The sequence below is a fragment of the Symphalangus syndactylus genome, chromosome 8, assembly GCF_028878055.3.
Source record: "Symphalangus syndactylus isolate Jambi chromosome 8, NHGRI_mSymSyn1-v2.1_pri, whole genome shotgun sequence".
Taxonomy (NCBI): Eukaryota; Metazoa; Chordata; class Mammalia; order Primates; family Hylobatidae; genus Symphalangus; species Symphalangus syndactylus.
Genome location: NC_072430.2, coordinates 55,891,163 through 55,907,857, shown reverse-complemented (window position 1 = coordinate 55,907,857; position 16,695 = coordinate 55,891,163). Strand labels below are relative to the sequence as shown.

The window sequence follows — 16,695 nt, the reverse complement described above, 5'->3', positions numbered from 1 at the left end:
TGTGGTGAGCTGAGATTGCGCCATTGCACTCCAGCCTGGGCAACAAAAGCGAAACTCCGTCTCAACAACAACAACAACAACAACAACAAAAAGTGGCCTAGGCTTTATGGGAAACAAATGGGTTGTGGCTGGCCCTCAGGGAGCAAGCTTTGTGGCATAGCAGCGTAGGCCAAAAGGTCCTCCCCGGAGACAAAATCTGCAGGGGCCACGGGGTGGGAAGCATCAGAAGGCTGCCCACTCTGACTGCAAATACAACAACCTGGAGTGTTCCTAGAAGAGGCAATTTCTTCCGCGTGTGTGTTGGGGACAGCCTGTGTGTGTGAACATTTTCTGCCCTTGCCGCGCAGGGCTGGGTGGACCAGGAACCACCCGCAGAGGAAGAGACTTACTACCTCTTGGCCATGTCTGTCTCCAGAAGAACCGACCTTTCCTGCTCTTTGTGCAACAAGGCACACCTTCCGAGGAAGGAGGCGAACAGGATTTCCATCATTACTACTGCCCTATTAAAACACATACATACACACAACTGTGTAATTAGCCTCTGCAGGAAGGGCGCACAAACAGGATGCGTTCGAGCTGACCCCGGGATGAGCCATCCCTGTAAATATTAGGAAAAAGAACCTCCCCGCCGTGCCCCCGCCTCCGGCCAGGGCCTCTTGGGGATGGCCCTGCAGGGTCACCAGCCCACTGGGGAGGTTGGGAGAGAGGGGGCGGGCGACTCCTCGCCGCGCAGGTTCCTGGCTGGAGCGCCCTCCTCTGCGTCCTCCCAACCTTCCATCCCTCCCCAGGCCAGTCTCCCACGCCTCAGGTGTTTGCTCGGGATGGGCCACTAACCCTTTCCTTTTTGGCCTGCGCCCGGGGTGGCCCCTAACCCGCAGCGCACGGCCAGACCCAGCGCTAGAAGGAGGGCGCGCAGGGCGGCGCAAGCGGGCACTGGACTCCCGGGGGCTTGCGCGGGGATCCACCCACCGCAGGGACGGGCCGCGGACGGCGCGCCACGCCCCCGGGGTCCGGAAGACGCGGGAGCGGACGCGGGGGTTCTGTGAACTTGGAACCTGGCGGCGCGAGGTTCTCGCCGGGGATGAGGCGGCGGCAGCTGCTTCCTGGTTTGAAGCTCGCCGAGTGGGGGAGAGCGTGAGCCTTCGGAGGCGGGGGCAGGAGGCGAAGCAAGAGGAGGCGGGGGAAGAGACGCTTGGGGCTGGAGCTCACCGGACGGGTAGCTCCGGCTCTCCAGGGAGAGGAGCTGCCCGGCCCTGGAGAAGGGGCGAGTCCCGCGCGAGCCCCCGGAAAGCTCCGCGCGCTTGGAAGGGACGGTCGGGCTTCCCCGGCCCGCTGAGGGCTCGGCGGCGGGCTCCCCTCCTTTCCACCTCAGGAGGGAGGGAAGGAGGGGAGGGAAAAGTCCCACGGAGGAGGCAGAATGGCCAGTCGAGGGGCGCTTGGGCGCTGCCTTTCCCCAGGGCTGCCTCGACTCCTGCAGCTGCCCCGAGGGCTGGCCTGAGACGAGACTCCCGGTTCTCCCGCTGCGAACCAGCGCGGCCCCCCGGGGCCGGGGCAGTGGCGCCGGCATGTCGTCTGGCACCATGAAGTTCAATGGCTATTTGAGGGTCCGCATCGGTGAGGCGGTGGGGCTGCAGCCCACCCGCTGGTCCCTGCGCCATTCGCTCTTCAAGAAGGGCCACCAGCTGCTGGACCCCTATCTGACGGTGAGCGTGGACCAGGTGCGCGTGGGCCAGACCAGCACCAAGCAGAAGACCAACAAACCCACGTACAACGAGGAGTTTTGCGCTAACGTCACCGACGGCGGGCACCTCGAGTTGGCCGTCTTCCACGAGACGCCCCTGGGCTACGACCACTTCGTGGCCAACTGCACCCTGCAGTTCCAGGAGCTGCTGCGCACGACCGGCGCCTCGGACACCTTCGAGGGTTGGGTGAGTAGCAGTGACCCCTTCCCTTTGTGTCCACCCAACCCCCGTTCCCCTTATGTTGTTCAAAACTCACCCAGGTCCCGCTTTCCCATCGCTTTGTGGCTGAGGGAATTCCCTCCAGACTTTGGTCCTCGTCCAGGTGGACGCGGCACTGGTGACGCGACCGCGGTGGGTGTGTGCAGCGGCAGGTGTGTCTCCAGGAAGCCGGCCTGGACACGATCCCCTTTCAGGACGGCGGCTTGGCCTAACGGGAAGTCGGGCAGGGGTCCAGGGCGGTCACCCCTTCCGCCCAGTCTTTGGGTAAGGAGCTCCAACTTTCAGCACGCGAGTGATACGTAGGAAAGGCAGGGAAGGAGTGATACGAAAGGGACTTGATTTGGGTAAAGTGCTTCAAGCGCTACTTAGGAGAAAGCCGTACATTCTCGCGAGTATTATTCATGATGTTTATGGATACATGTTGGTTCAGCCGCCCAGACGTGCACACGTGTTTCGGCTTGCACATCCCAGAGGTACATGAGCTACACTGGCAGGGATCTGAGCGCCTGGGTCTGCACGTTGGCAGTTTTATTATTTAGTAGTTTTCCAAGGAGATGAGATTTACATATACTTGCAAGTAACTTAGTCCGGGGTGGGAGTCCTGCAGTATGGGTTTCTGCTGCTATGGGTCTGAGAAGAGGCTGTAAGGACTCCTCGGGAGGTTGTTAACTGCCTTCCCTCCCCCCATCACCAGCCTGTGTTCCTGGGTATTGACGTGTAGCTACCCGCAGCTTCCCACTTGCCTCTGCTTTTCACATAGTTCCCATGAAGCAAAATTTCTGCTGTAAATCAATTAAAACTTCTAGAGCACTCTACACGGTGCTAACATGATTTTACTGCCTAATCCTCACACTGTCTTTGTGATGCAGGTGTTATCGTTCCCACTTTGAGATGATGGAATGATAATTACAATAAAGTAGTCTGGTTTGGCAAAGCGGAGTACGTCATTTGAAGACTCTCAGGAGTTTAATAGTTTAAGTTCTGGAGGGAGTCAGTTTTGAACCCAATATCAGTATTGAAAATCTGTTTGAAATTTACAAGTGATGAAATCGGATGGTGATGAAGGCTCATTTAGGTATTTATTTTACACTTTGTGGAATTGGTAATTTTACCGTATATTTTCTAAAGTTAAAGATGGCTTGTGGAGATATTCGTTTCTTTTAAATAGAAGTACAAAAACCATAATGACTGTTTAACCTTAATCGTCAAATTATATTGAGTTAATTTCCCTTGAGCCTAATTTACTTTGTGGTACTTAGAAGTGGGGACTAGAGAGGAATTGCTAAAATACAGTTAGATATTTACATTTATCCTGTGAATTTCTGGAAATGAAATAGAAGTGAGTGTAGGCATCCACATGGAATTGTTGAGTTCTATTCGTGTCTGATTAGGAGTTAGGTTGGGCAAAGCTCTAGAGGAACTAGGTTCTGAATTATGGTAGTGCAGATTGGCCAATGGCCATGAGAAGCATCTCTTCTTGGAGAGAGCCTAGACTCGTCCTTCTCAACCATAATGTGCCCACTTGAATCACCCAGGGACCTTTAAAAAATCCCCACTTTTAAAGATTCTAGATAGGAATCTCTGGCTGTGGGACCCCATTATCCGTACTTTTAGGCTCCCCAGGTGATTCCAGTATGCAGTCAAGGTGGAGAACCTGCGGCCTACATGAAGACCAAAAGATGAGGACTTCTTGGTGTCATAAGTGTAGGAAGATCCAGGTTATCTGACTAGGTGGCGTGTACAGAGCTGCTTGTTGTTCCACTGGATGAATAAAGGATTCAATGTAAATCAGATTTCAATATTTATAATGGTCTGAAATAATTACACTTAGATGTTTAATATAACCCACTGGTGGTGTTTTGGAAAACGTTGAGTGTTTGGTTGGTAGGGAGGGTCAGCATTTAATTGACCTTGAAACCAACGGTTTTTCATGCATGTGCATGCATCAGAAGGCAGATTTTTTTTGTTGTTTTTTTAAAAAAGGTTTTGTGTATTTCAGAACTGTAAGGATATGGTAGATAGGATGGGCAGAGTGTTATTTCTTTTCTTTTTAAAGAAAATCTTGTTAAAAAAATATTTGGAAACATATGGAATGCATGCTTGTTTTTTAAAAATTATCCTTTATAGGTTCAAAAACGCTTCAAAAAAATAGAGATGGGGTCTTGCTACCTTGTTGACCAAGCCGGTCTTGAACTCCTGGCCTCAAGCCATCCTCCCACTTCAACCTCCCAAAGTGCTGGGATTACAGGTGTGAGCCACTGCATCTGGCCCAAAGGTGCTTTTGAAGTTTAGGATTAAAGAAATACTTACTTATCTTTAGTATTTTAAATTGACGTGTAGTTTATTCAGAGAGTTACATGTGAAATAATTGAATTTACTCCATAATAAATTTATGTGTTGCAAGTAGAACTACAGATTACTGACTTAAAAAAAACTATTGAAGTTGCAGGTTCAAAAAAACCCCCAAAACCTAGTGACTTAGTTTTTGCTAGATCCAGAGAAGCTCTTAGCTGTAGGTTATGGATGAGAGGATTCAATATGGTTAAGATCTCAATTTTTCCCAAAGTATTCAATAGATTTAGTATAATCTCAATCAAAATCCAAGTTTGTTGTAGAAATTGACAGACTGACTTTAAAATTTATATGGAAATGTAAAGTACTGAGACCAGTCTAAATAGTTGTGAAAAAGAACAAGTTGGGGGACTTACACTATCTGATTTCAAGGCTAACTGTAACATGACCGTAATCAAGATAATGTGGTATTGGAATAAAGAGAGTCATACAGATCAGTGGAATGAATAGAAGAGAGTCTAGAAATAGATCCACACATATATGATCCACTGATTTCTTTTTTTTTTTTTTTTTTTTGATCCACTGATTTCTGATAAAGCTGCCAAGAAGGCAACTCAGTGGGGGAAATGATAATCTTTTCAACTAATGGTGCTTGAACAACTGGATAGCCACATACAGTAATATGAGCCTTGACGCTTACCTCACATCCGACAAAGACATTAATTCAAAATGGATTATGGACCTAAATGTAAGAGTTTAACTGTGAAACTTCTATAAGAAAACAAAATTGTAGTGACCTTGGGTTCAGCAAAAGTTTTTTAGATAGCGTACAAAAGGCACCAACTATAAAAAAAATCAGTAAGTTGGACTTTATCAAAATGAAAAACGATTGCTTCCCAGAGAATGTTTAAGAAAATAAAAACCCAAGCCACAAATGGGAGAAAATAACTGCAACGTGTAAATGAAAGATGTGTAACATGAATATATAAAAGAACTCTAACAGCATAATAATAATGAGAAAAATACCTAATTTAAAATCCAACAAACGAATTGTAATTTGTCAAATATTTCAATAGGCACTCACCTTCATGCCAAATAGCACATTAAAAGATGCTCAAAATCATGAGTCATTAAGGAAATGCAAATTAAAACCAAAATGAGATCTCAGTATGCTCCCATTAGAAAGGTTAAAATTAATAAGACTGACCATACCAAGTGTTGGTGAGGAAGTGGAGCACCTGGAACTCTCATATGCTACTGTGAGGAATGTAAAATGGTAAATCGTGTTGGAAAATAGTTTGGCAGTTTCTTAAACTATCAAACATATGCCTACTGTATAACTTACTCTTTAGTATTTACTGAAAGAAATGAAACCATTCATACAAAGGCTTGTCCACCAGTGTTCATAGCATCTTAATTTGTAATAACCCCCAAAGTGGAAACAACTCAAATGTCAACAGATGAATGTTTAAACAATTGTGGTTTATCCATACAATGGAATATTACTCAGGAATAAAAAAGATGAGCTGTTACACATGTAACAACAGGAATGAATCTCAGAATAATTATGCTGAGTGAAAGAAGCTAGACAAAAAAGTACGATTTCATTTATGCAAAATTCTAGAAATGAAAAGGAGTCTATAGTGACAGGAAGCACATCAGTGGGTGCCTAAAAATGGAGAGCAGAGGTGAGGGAGGTGGATTACAAAGGAGGCAGAAACTTTTAGGGGAGATGAATATTTGTATTATTCTGATTGTGGCAATGGTTTCACAGTTATATACATATGTCAAAGCTTATTAAATAGTTCACTTTAAGTATGTGCATGTTACTATATGACAATTATACCTGAATAAATCTGTGGGGAAAAAAACCAATAAGGACTTACGCATATTTTACTGAAGATGTTAAGTAAGATGCTAGTAAATGACAGAATTTCAGTTGAACCAAGTCTGACTCTTGAAAACTACATTTCCTCTTTAGTGCAGAAAATATTTATGAGAGTGGGAGCATAGAAAAAACGAAATCACAATAAAACAAGTTAGTTTCTGATTTTTGGACACAGTCTCATTTTCTAAATTATCACTGTCAGTTTTTTTCTGCTGCTTCTAGAACATGTTTATTTTGCATAATTTCTCTGGCTTCCAAAAACTGAAGAATTGCCTCTGTTTAAACTCTGTTTTCTTCTTTCGTGTACTTGCTCTTGATTGCTGACCTTCTAAATGGGGACCAGCATCTAATGCTTAATGAAGAGTGCTGGGGACATGGGGAGGCAGGAGGAGCTGGAGGCTGCGTCATGGAAAGACCTTGGCGCCCCCTCAGGAAGGAAGGACCGGCTTGGCAGGATCCCAGGCTGTTTTCCCGGTTCAACCCTCCCGAAGACATTGTGTTCTCTGCAGCCCTGGAGGGCCGCTTTCTCTCAATTTCTCAGTGAGGTACCTGTTTTGTAATCAGTCCTGTCAGGTGAAGCAGCCATGTTACTACTGGACAATCATGGATTATCTTTTCCCTTCCTTCCTGGATCTAGGTGTCTGAATTTATACCACCAAAATTATTCCAGATTTTCTATCTAGTGGTTCATTCTCTTTTGTACTTTGTAGTGCAGTTGTTTATTCTCATGATTGATTTTTTTCTGAGCCAGTTGGAAGGAATGTCTAACACTGACTGATCAACCCACAGTGTTTAAGAGGAAAAACATATTTTAGAATCTTGAGGGAGTTTTATTTCAGTGTATGTGAATTGTATTGGCTATGTAGCATCTTCATTTTCATTGTAAGAAGAATTTTGCTACAGTGGGACCAGCTGCTTCTCATCACAAACAAGTTGTGGCTCAGATATTTTCCCCTTTGGAGAGCATTTTCCTGGCCATATTATTATCTTGCTGTCTTTCGTTGCACTCATTGTTCTCTGAGATCATTTTGTTAATGAATTTGCTTATTATACTTTCCTCCTTTAGATTACAAATGGCTTGAGAGCAGGGACCCACCTCTCTTATTCACTGTCCTAACCCTGGGACAATGTCTCATATGTAGTAAACATTAAATATTTGTTAAACAAAATTTTATGTGATTGGGGGACAAGTAAAGTGTAAGTACTTTGGGAGCATCTTTCCATCTTTCTAAAAGAAATAAATGAAAATAGTTGAGGAGTTACTGGATGAACAGTATTCCTCTGTTCAATCAATCAATGACATACCAATATGTGCTTGAAAGACTGGGCCTGACTGCTGTATTCTTTGAATATGGTAATGGATTGAAAACCTTGTGTATGGAAAATTCCCTGCTCTTACGTCATTTTAAAAGACTATGATTTTAAAACTTGTAATACGTTATAACGTTTTTCACTTGTAATTTTCATGCCCAAAATGTTAAAGTCAGGGCAGAAGCAAGACATCAGCATTTAAAAGGTTGTGCCTCAGACTTGGAGAGGAATGAGGTTGGTGGGTGGAACGTGAATCATTTTATCTTATGCAACTCTTAGTGAAGTTTTGGTATCTAGTAAGTATTTAGAATGGTGATTAGTGGTGATGGTAAAAGTGTGGTGCATTTTTATGAGAAGAGAAGCATTTGCGTAGAATAATAGAGGTGCCTGGGATTTTTGGTAGTCCTTTTTTATTTAATAAAGCAACTGGGGCCAGGTGCTATGGCCCGCATCTGTAATCCCTGCACTTTGGGAGGCCAAGGCGATAGGATCCCTTGGGCCCAGGAGTTTGAGATCAGCCTAAGTAAAATAGTGAGACCCCCATCTCCACAAAAAAATAAAATTAGCCAGGCACGGTAGCACATGCCTCTAGTCCCAGCTGGGAAGCTGAGGTGGGAGGATCACTTGAGTCTGGGAGGTTGAGGCTGCAGTGAGCCATGATCATGTCATTGCACTCTAGCTTAAATCACAGAGCAAAACCATGTCTCAAAAAAAAAAAAAAGAAGCTGAAAAAACAGTCAACTAGATTGTGTTCCCCTTTTGTGTTGACTTCTTAGCTCCACTTTATTAGAATGTGATAAAAATAAGGCCTAAGTGGAAACTCAATCCCTGTCCATGGTTTTCCACTCTTATCATTATTGTATCCAAAATAGTCTTTCTCAATTGCCAAACCAATAGTCATTTCTTTACTTAAAACTCCTCTGTGGTTCTCCACTGCTCTTAGATAAACTCCAGAGTCTTTTTTTTTTTTTTTTCTTTGAGACAGAATCTCTCTCTGTTGCCCAGGCTGGAGTGCAGTGGTACGATCTCGGCTCACTTCAACATCCGTCTCCCAGGTTCAAGTGATTCTCCTGCCTCAGCCTCTCAGTAGCTGGGATTACAGGCACGCACCACCACACCTGGTTAATTTTTATATTTTTGGTAGAGTCAGGGTTTTGTCATGTTGGCCAGGCTGGTCTCAAACTACTGACTTCAGGTGATCCACCTGCCTTAGCCTCCCAAAGTGCTGGGATACAGGCATGAGTCACTGCACCCAGCCAAAGTCCAGAGTCTTTAAAATGGTATAGGATGTTCTCCATGATCTATACCCTGTTTTCCTCTTGAGCCTTTTCTCTTACATTTCCCCAGATTACAATGAGCATCTTTCAGTTCCTCAAAAGGAGGAACACTTTGCTAATTCTTACTTGTGCTTCAGGTCTCATTATGGACATTAATTACCCAGATAACTGTCCCTGATGTGCCAGTCTGGGTTTGATCCTCCTCCTAGTGTTCCCTCAGTATCCTGAGATCTCTTTTGCCGCTGTCTCCTCTAACCTGAAAGAACGGACGTATGAATGGATTGGCCTCTAATGGAAGCATGTGACACTGGTCACAGGGAGTTCAGGGTGTAGTTGTTTGAATAATTGACTAAGATTCATCCGCTTGGCTCTTGTAGTAGTGACTCTGACAGACTACTACATGTTTCTATTTGAAATGCCAAGCCCTAGGTGAGCATCCACTGAGCATGTACTAAGTACCAGGCATTGTGCTCTATCCTATAAAGTCAAGTGGACAGGACACACATGACCCATTCTTTCTTAGGGCTTGTAATTCCAAGGGGGAGGGAGATTGGGATAAAAAGCAAACAAAAGCAACTAGGGAATTACAGAAGTACTTACAGGCAGGTAAGCCCCTGGTTTGGGGAGGTCGGGAACATCTTCCTGGATGAAAAACAAAGAGCTGACTTTTAAGGACCCGGCAGAGAGAGCCACAGCCTGCTTCAGTTAAATGACTGTGAACAGTCTTTGCTCAAGAGAAGAAAAGGAACTTCTGACCTGATAATGTTTCCCAGAGGGACGTCGCAGATGCCCTTTTGAAAGGTAAATGTTCCTGACCTACAGAAATGTTTCCATCTTTGGAAAGTTTGGGAGGGAACTGTTTCCATGCTTGTGAACAGATGACCTGCAAAAGAACTTTTGACTCCGCAAAGGCAGAAAGTAGGAACACTATATTTGAACCATCAAATACCTTAACTTTTGTATAGAGCATAAAATAATCATAGATGTTGAAGCAGGATGATCATCTAATTCAGAACAACAACAAAAATCCTGATAGCTCTTAGGCCTGCAGACAGCCTGTAGGTATATTCATTTGGCACAGATGTTTTTAACATTGAAACTGAAGGCATTTAGTGCTGTGGTGCTGCAGTTTGCCACAGATCCCACCACTCCCTGTTATGAAGCCAACTCTCTTGACTCATTACTTGCTTGGACCTGGGACATTTTAAATTTTGTGACATTGTAGCTCAAGCCTTTGTTTTCAGAATGTGGGAACCAAAGTTCCAGCCAAATCATTACTGTTGCCCTAACAGGGGTGTCCAATCTTTTGGCTTCCCTGGGCCACGTTGGAAGAAGAATTGTTTTGGGTCACACATAAAATATGCTAACACTAACGATAGCTGATGAGCTAAAAAAAATCCTCAAAAAAATCTCGTAATGTTTTAAGAAAGTTTACAAATCTGTGTTGGGCTGCATTCAAAGCTGTCCTGAGCTGCATGCAGCCTAGGGGCTGTGGGTTGAACAAGCTTGCCCTAGCTCATGAGAAGTGTGATATACATACATTTAATATGTATTAACATCTATCTAATCTATATCTATAAAAATATAGATATACTTACTTAGATTTATTTAGATATGTAATAATTTATTAATTTATAAAATGCATTAGTTTAGATGTATATTTACTTAGATTTTTACTTACATATATATTTGTGTCCTAGTATTTCAGAGAAAGCTAGCTTACTAGTAAATATATGGGGAGTTAACTTTTACTGCAAATTAGTATTATATTAACTATCCAATTTAAAAAGAAAGCAAACTCTGCCAGGCTGGTGTGGTGGTATGCACCTGTAGTCCCTTCTACTGGGGAGGCTGAGGCAGGAGGATCGCTTGAGCCTAGGAGTTCAAGGCTGCAGCGAGAGCTATGATCAAGCTGCTGCTCTTCAGCCTGGGCAACAGAGTGAGACTTTGTCTCAAAAAAAGAAAACAACAACAACAAAAAAACCCTCTTTTTATTTCAGTATACAACTCCCAGCAATAGGGGAACGCTGTACTTTAATGGGAGTCAGGAGAACTGGGTTCAAGCTGTGACCTTAGGCAAGCGTCTACTTATCTGGGTCTCATTTCCCTGTTATATTGTGAGGCGGCTGCACTAAACGATCTCCAAAGACCTTTACATCTCTAAAGCCTCTGCTTCCATGTATTAGGCAATTACATAATTTCTTCCCTTTTGGAGTAATTGGTTTGGTTTAAACTGTCAAAATGAATTATGTGTTATCCAAGTTAGTAACTCCTAAGAATTAAATTGGTCCAAATCTAAATTGCTTAGAGTTGGAGAGGATTTAGCTCACACCTAAGTGACTTGTATAGCATTGCTAGTGATGTTGGTATTTTCTTGGTTTAGAATCAGCCTTAAGGAAATACATTTCAAGACATGCAGTTGTATTTCTTGATTTACGCTAATACACTCCTTGTTCTATGGGATGGTTGTAAGTTATGTCCCTGTTACAGCAAGTCAGAGAGAGACTGAGAATCCCACTGTTTTGCTAGAAGCCATTCTCACTAGTATGGCAATTACAGCATTATTGTCCGAAAGTATCTGTAGCTACCAGTTTATGTATCCACCCAGGGTGATGACAAATACTACAAATCACTGTAGGACAGACATTTTAATTAGAGGGAGGAATGAGCCCAAGGGTATTGACTATGGTAGTGTTTAAGTGCTGTGTTAAAGAATTTTATGAGATGGGAAATTTTTGTTGAGAATCATGGTCCTATCTGGAGATATTTATCAAGATTATTATGTTAGTGTGCTTCTGTAGCACCAGTAAATTAGAGCAGTATCTGTCAAAGCACATAGGACTTTTGTAGTAGAAAGCCCACTTAATAGGAAGATTACCAACAATGCTTTTATTATGTACTGCCTTCCCAAAAGTTCCTTTGATTGCATATAAGTTTTACCCTTGCACGCCTTTGACCTCACAGGGAGATAAATGCTTAAAAGTTACCAAAGATGTTTAGTTTGTGCTTGCGGTAAAAAATTAAGAAATTTGCCAGAGCATAAAACCATGGTCAACATGAGCCCTGTCATAATTGCATTAATAAAATAAGTCCAGGCGAGAGTGAGCATATTCTATACCTTGTCCTGTATTTCCAATTTCAGACCTAGCCTCTGTTCTCCAGGCACTTAAACAAAAACCGCAAAGCTGCATATTTATTCGTAAGTCACATCTGTCTCTTGTACTTGCATAGCTCTGTCTCTCCACCTCTCGTTCGCAAGCACTTAAGTATGATACACTTTTTCCTTACAACGGACTTTGGTTTTTGCGTCTGTGATGTTGGAGGGCTGGGCCCCTTGAGCTCTGTGGTCCTTCCGGTGTCAGAGTTTTGTGGTTCTGGTAATGGTTCCGTTGGACAATGGAAATTCTTCTCCCTTCTGAAATATATTCAGGAGACTTCTGATACTCAGATTTGTTCTGGGCTCTGAAATTATTTTGGGAAGCATACCCAAAAGTCATATGTGTATTAGCCTAATTCCATAAACAGAATACATTTATTTATTTGCAAACTGTGGGCCTCTTAGATGCTTTAATATAGATTACTGTTGTTTAATTATGGTACAGAAGAGTTGAGAGCAGATTCCATCCAAAGCAGTGCTTTTGAAACTGTTGTTGAGCCCTAGACCCTTTTAGAGATGATGAGAGCTGTGGAGCTGTTTCTGGAAAAATGCACATATGTGCATATTATGATATTCTGGGAACAATGTCATCAGATTAGTAGCCCTCCTAAAGCTTTTCCTAAACCTAAAGGACACAGGACCTCAGGTTGAGAAACCTCAGTTGAAAGGGTTCAAAAGTAAGGCTTTTATTAATTCCTAACATTCAGGGTGTGGTTCTAGTGTTTTCTTTTGTATTTGAGGACATTTTCACTTCAATTAATTATAGAAAATAGTTGCTTAGTAGAAAACAGGAGCTAGGAGCTATAAATTTTAGAGAAAAAGATGTTCTTAAAAATGTGTTCTCACTTATGGCTCCTAGTGAAATACACTAGATGATGACCCATTTTAGGACCTATTTGGTTGTGTTATTTAGGTATTTTCAAAAGCCTCTATTTTTTGAAAGAATTTCTTTGAGGTTTGCAGTAGATGAAAACTTAAAAAAACAAAACTAGGACAGTTTGAGTGACCCTGGCTTGGTATCTTTTGTTAATATAAACTTTTCCCTTGTAAAAAGAAATAGGATTCATCTTTTTCATACACTTTTTCTTAAAACACACTCTTTTTGAGCTGCAGTGGGCATTATGGTCCTCTCTGAAAGATCTTGCAAGGAATACGGGAAAATGAAGCTGGAATTATTATAGTTACAATGTTGGCTAAAGTCGGGAGTCGGGAAAGAATCTTGGCCTGAAGTCCAGAGAGCTGGAGTCTCACTTTACCTTTAGCTAGGGGGGCTGCTCTGTGGACAATCTCCATTCAGCTCAATTTCCACCAACATCAGGTTGCCTGTAAGATGCTGTAAGATGTGGTGGAGGCAGCAGGGAAGCCATCCAGTCAGTCATTCATAGGTGTTTATTAAGTACCTACCTTGTGCCCTAGCCTGTTCTAGGTGTTACAGGTAGGGCAGAGAATGCAAGACCCAGCATCTCGGCTCTCTAGCACTGCTGCCCTACCACAGGGAGGTGGATAACAAGCAGGCAAACGCATGATGAAGAAAATGACAAATGCTGGGTAGGTACCAAGTGGAGAATCAAAGTAGGGTGACTTGATTCAGTGTGACAAGGTGGCTGCTTTACCTGGAGTGGTCGCTGTCTGCAAAGGACAGGTAAAGCACAGTGCAGCAGAGTTGCAGCACAGAGAGGGTGACAATTCAGCTGAGGCCTGACTGACAAGAAGCACACAGCCCTGTGAAGATTAGAGAAAGAGCATTCCAAGCAGAGGCAACAAAGGCCCTACTATGGGAACAAGCTTGGCAGGTGGAAAAACAATGGAGGGTGGTAGAAAGAGAGTCGGCTTGGTGTCAGAAAGCTTGGGGCATTGTCCCAGATCTGTTGCTTCCTAGGAGTGTGAACGATGAGCAAGTCCCTCCATCTCTGATGATTAGTTTTTTCTTCTGGAAAATGGTGCTAATGTTTGCTACCTCATAGGCTTGGTGTGAAGATTAGATTAACTACATTAAACATGCCCAGCACAAGAGAGGCACTGGAGAAATGCTAGCTTTGATTGCTTTTTAAATTAATTAATTAATTTAATTTTTTTAGAGACAGGCTTGCCGTGTTACCCAGGCTGGTCTTGAACTCCTGGGCTCAGGTTATCCTGCTTCAGCCTCCCAAAATGCTGGGATTATAGGCAAGAGCCACCACTCCTAGCCTGGTTGCTTTTTTTATTTAAATCTTTAACAAAATTATTTATTTATTTATTTATTTATTTTCTCTAATCTTGGCAGGCAAAGCTTTGGTTGCTTTTAATTTCCTGAGGAAATGAATATTTTGACAAGGGCCTTCTGAAAAGAATCGTACTGGCTGAGGAAAGATACCCACAGAGTTGCCTCTTAGAAAACAGGGTGGTGGTGTGAAAGTTTCTTGGGGTGGGGTAGGGTATAGTCTTGTTGGTGCTCTCAAATGACATCATAGAAGCATCTGGTTATCTCCACCTCCTTCAGTAACATGTTTTCTAAAGAGAGGATGGGGAAAGGAAACAAAGACTCTGAAGTTTATTCCGTATTTTTCAGTTTCTGAAAAGTATATTTGTTTTCTATGGACTCATAAATATTAATGGAAAGTTTCAATAATTTAGATGGACAGGATAATTGCATTGTAGTGGTATAACTGATGGGGCCCCGACTTGTTTTTATTTGTTACAAAACTATACATTTATGGCTGAGAATTAATAAACATACTAACAGTAATCATAAAGGAAATAAAACCTCAGCCATTGTAAAAAAAATAAAAAATAAAAAAACCCACAACCTCCCCCCACCCCTCCCCCCACCAAAACTAGATATAATTGATTCTTGCTTACTTCTGAAAGCTCATTTACTTTTTTGATTATAATTTTATGAACTAACTCTGGGTAATTTTGCCTATTTTGAATAGTTTTAGATAATGCCTATTTTGGCATCTCCCTGAATATTTCTGACCATCCCTTCAACATTTATTTGGTCTGTGTTTAAAGAAGACACATTAACATTTGCCTAAGTCACATGAATTAGGATGCAGAATCTATAATTATGGACTAATAATACACAAATACAGGCTTTGGGTAATATTTATTGGACAACTACCATAATTATCAGTGCATCACAGTGTGATGGTTGGGTGTCAGCCAGATTGGGGTTCAGCTATTCATTCTGCCTCTTATTAGCAGGGATAATTTAACCCCTGCAAGCCTGTTCTCTCATCCACAACACAGTACCTGCCTCACAGGGTTACTTCAGAACACAGTGAGGACTTAATGTAAACCATCTACACAGGGCATGACATATACTACCACAGAAAAATCATTGTTGATGTCACCGTCATTACCACCATTCTACCCTCAGCACTTCAATATGAAGTGATGGGCCCAGCCCTTTTCTGAAGTTAACTTTGAAAGCAGATATTTATTTACATAGAATTTAAGAGAAGGGATTTTTGAGTACAACTTCCTCACTGGTTTTGCTTTTTATGTAGGATTCTGGAATGTAAATCAGTAGGAGATTTCTAGTTACTGGTGGAAGAGAAGATGGCTTCCTTATCCTGGAATCACAGCGATTGGGGGTAAATTCTATACATAGGTCCTCTCTGAAAGATCTTGCAAGGAATACGGGAAAATGAAGCTGGAATTATTATAGTTACAATGTTGGCTAAAGTTCGTTCATGGAACACCTTGAAATTAAATCTGTTGGTTTGCTTATTCAATATTGGACAGCAGAGGGTCTGAGTTAGAACCAACAAACCAGAAATAAATCAAGTTGCAATATTTAGCCGCAAAGGACAGAAAGAGGCCTTTGAAAAGCTGAAGTGAGTACTTTTACTGCTGTAATTAAGGGAAATAATGGTATACAGGCTCTTTCAATTGGCATTAAAATATATTTTCCTTGATTAGTTTGAATATCCAATACAAGTTGGTGGATGTGAATTGTTCTGTCATGCTTTCAAGGAGGAAAACTCTACTTTTAAAAGTGCGTCATTAGGGCCGGGTGTGGTGGCTCATGCCTGTAATTCCAGCACTATGGGGGATTGAGGTGGGCGGATTGCTTGAGGTCTGGAGTTCGAGACCAACCTAGCCAGCATGGTGAAACTCTGTCTCTACTAAAAATACAAAAATTAGTTGGGCTTGGTGATACGCACCTGTAATTCCAGCTACTCAGGAGGCTGAGGCATGAGAATCGCTTGAACCCAGGAGGCAAGGTGGAGGTTGCAGTGAGTCGAGATTGTGGACTCCAGCCTGGGTAACGAAGTGACAGTCTGTCTCAAAAAAAAAAAAAAAAAAAAAAAGTGCATTGTTTGAATATGGATTTATAGATGTATTCAAGGGCACCAACAATTTTTTTTTTTTTTTTTTTGAGACAGGGCCTCACTGTGTCCCCCAGGCTGGAATGTAGTGGTGTGAACATGACTCACTGCAGTCTCAACCTCCTGGGCTCAAGTGATCCTCCTGCCTTAGTCTCCTGAGTAACTGGGACCACAGGTGTGTGCCACCAAGCTCAGCTAATTTTTTAATGTAGAGACAGGGTCTTGCCATGTTGCTTAGGCTGAACATTTGATTTGGCTTACAGAAAATATGAAGTACTTTTTTTCCTATGTGGACTCAATTAAACAAAAAATTTTATTTTACAGAGATAGGATCTTACTCTGTTGCCCAGTCTGGAGTGCAGTGGTACATACAATCTTAACTCACTGTAACCTTGACCTCCTGGGCTCAAGTGATCTTGCCTCAGCCACCTGAGTAGCTGGGACTACGGTCAGGCACCACCGTGGTTGGCTAATTAGAAAACCTTTTTTCTTATAG

At 42.6% G+C, this 16,695-nt stretch overlaps 1 protein-coding gene across 1 annotated transcript in view; it reads left to right on the top strand.

The window, feature by feature from the left end:
- Positions 1 to 986: 986 nt before the first annotated feature.
- PRKCH (protein kinase C eta) overlaps positions 987 to 16,695 on the top strand; it is a 232,002-nt gene continuing 216,293 nt past the window's right edge. The window contains exon 1 of the mRNA XM_055289164.2: positions 987 to 1,928. Within this exon, the coding sequence (XP_055145139.1) occupies positions 1,566 to 1,928 (363 nt within the window). The 5' untranslated portion in view covers positions 987 to 1,565. The remainder of the gene's footprint in view (positions 1,929 to 16,695) is intronic.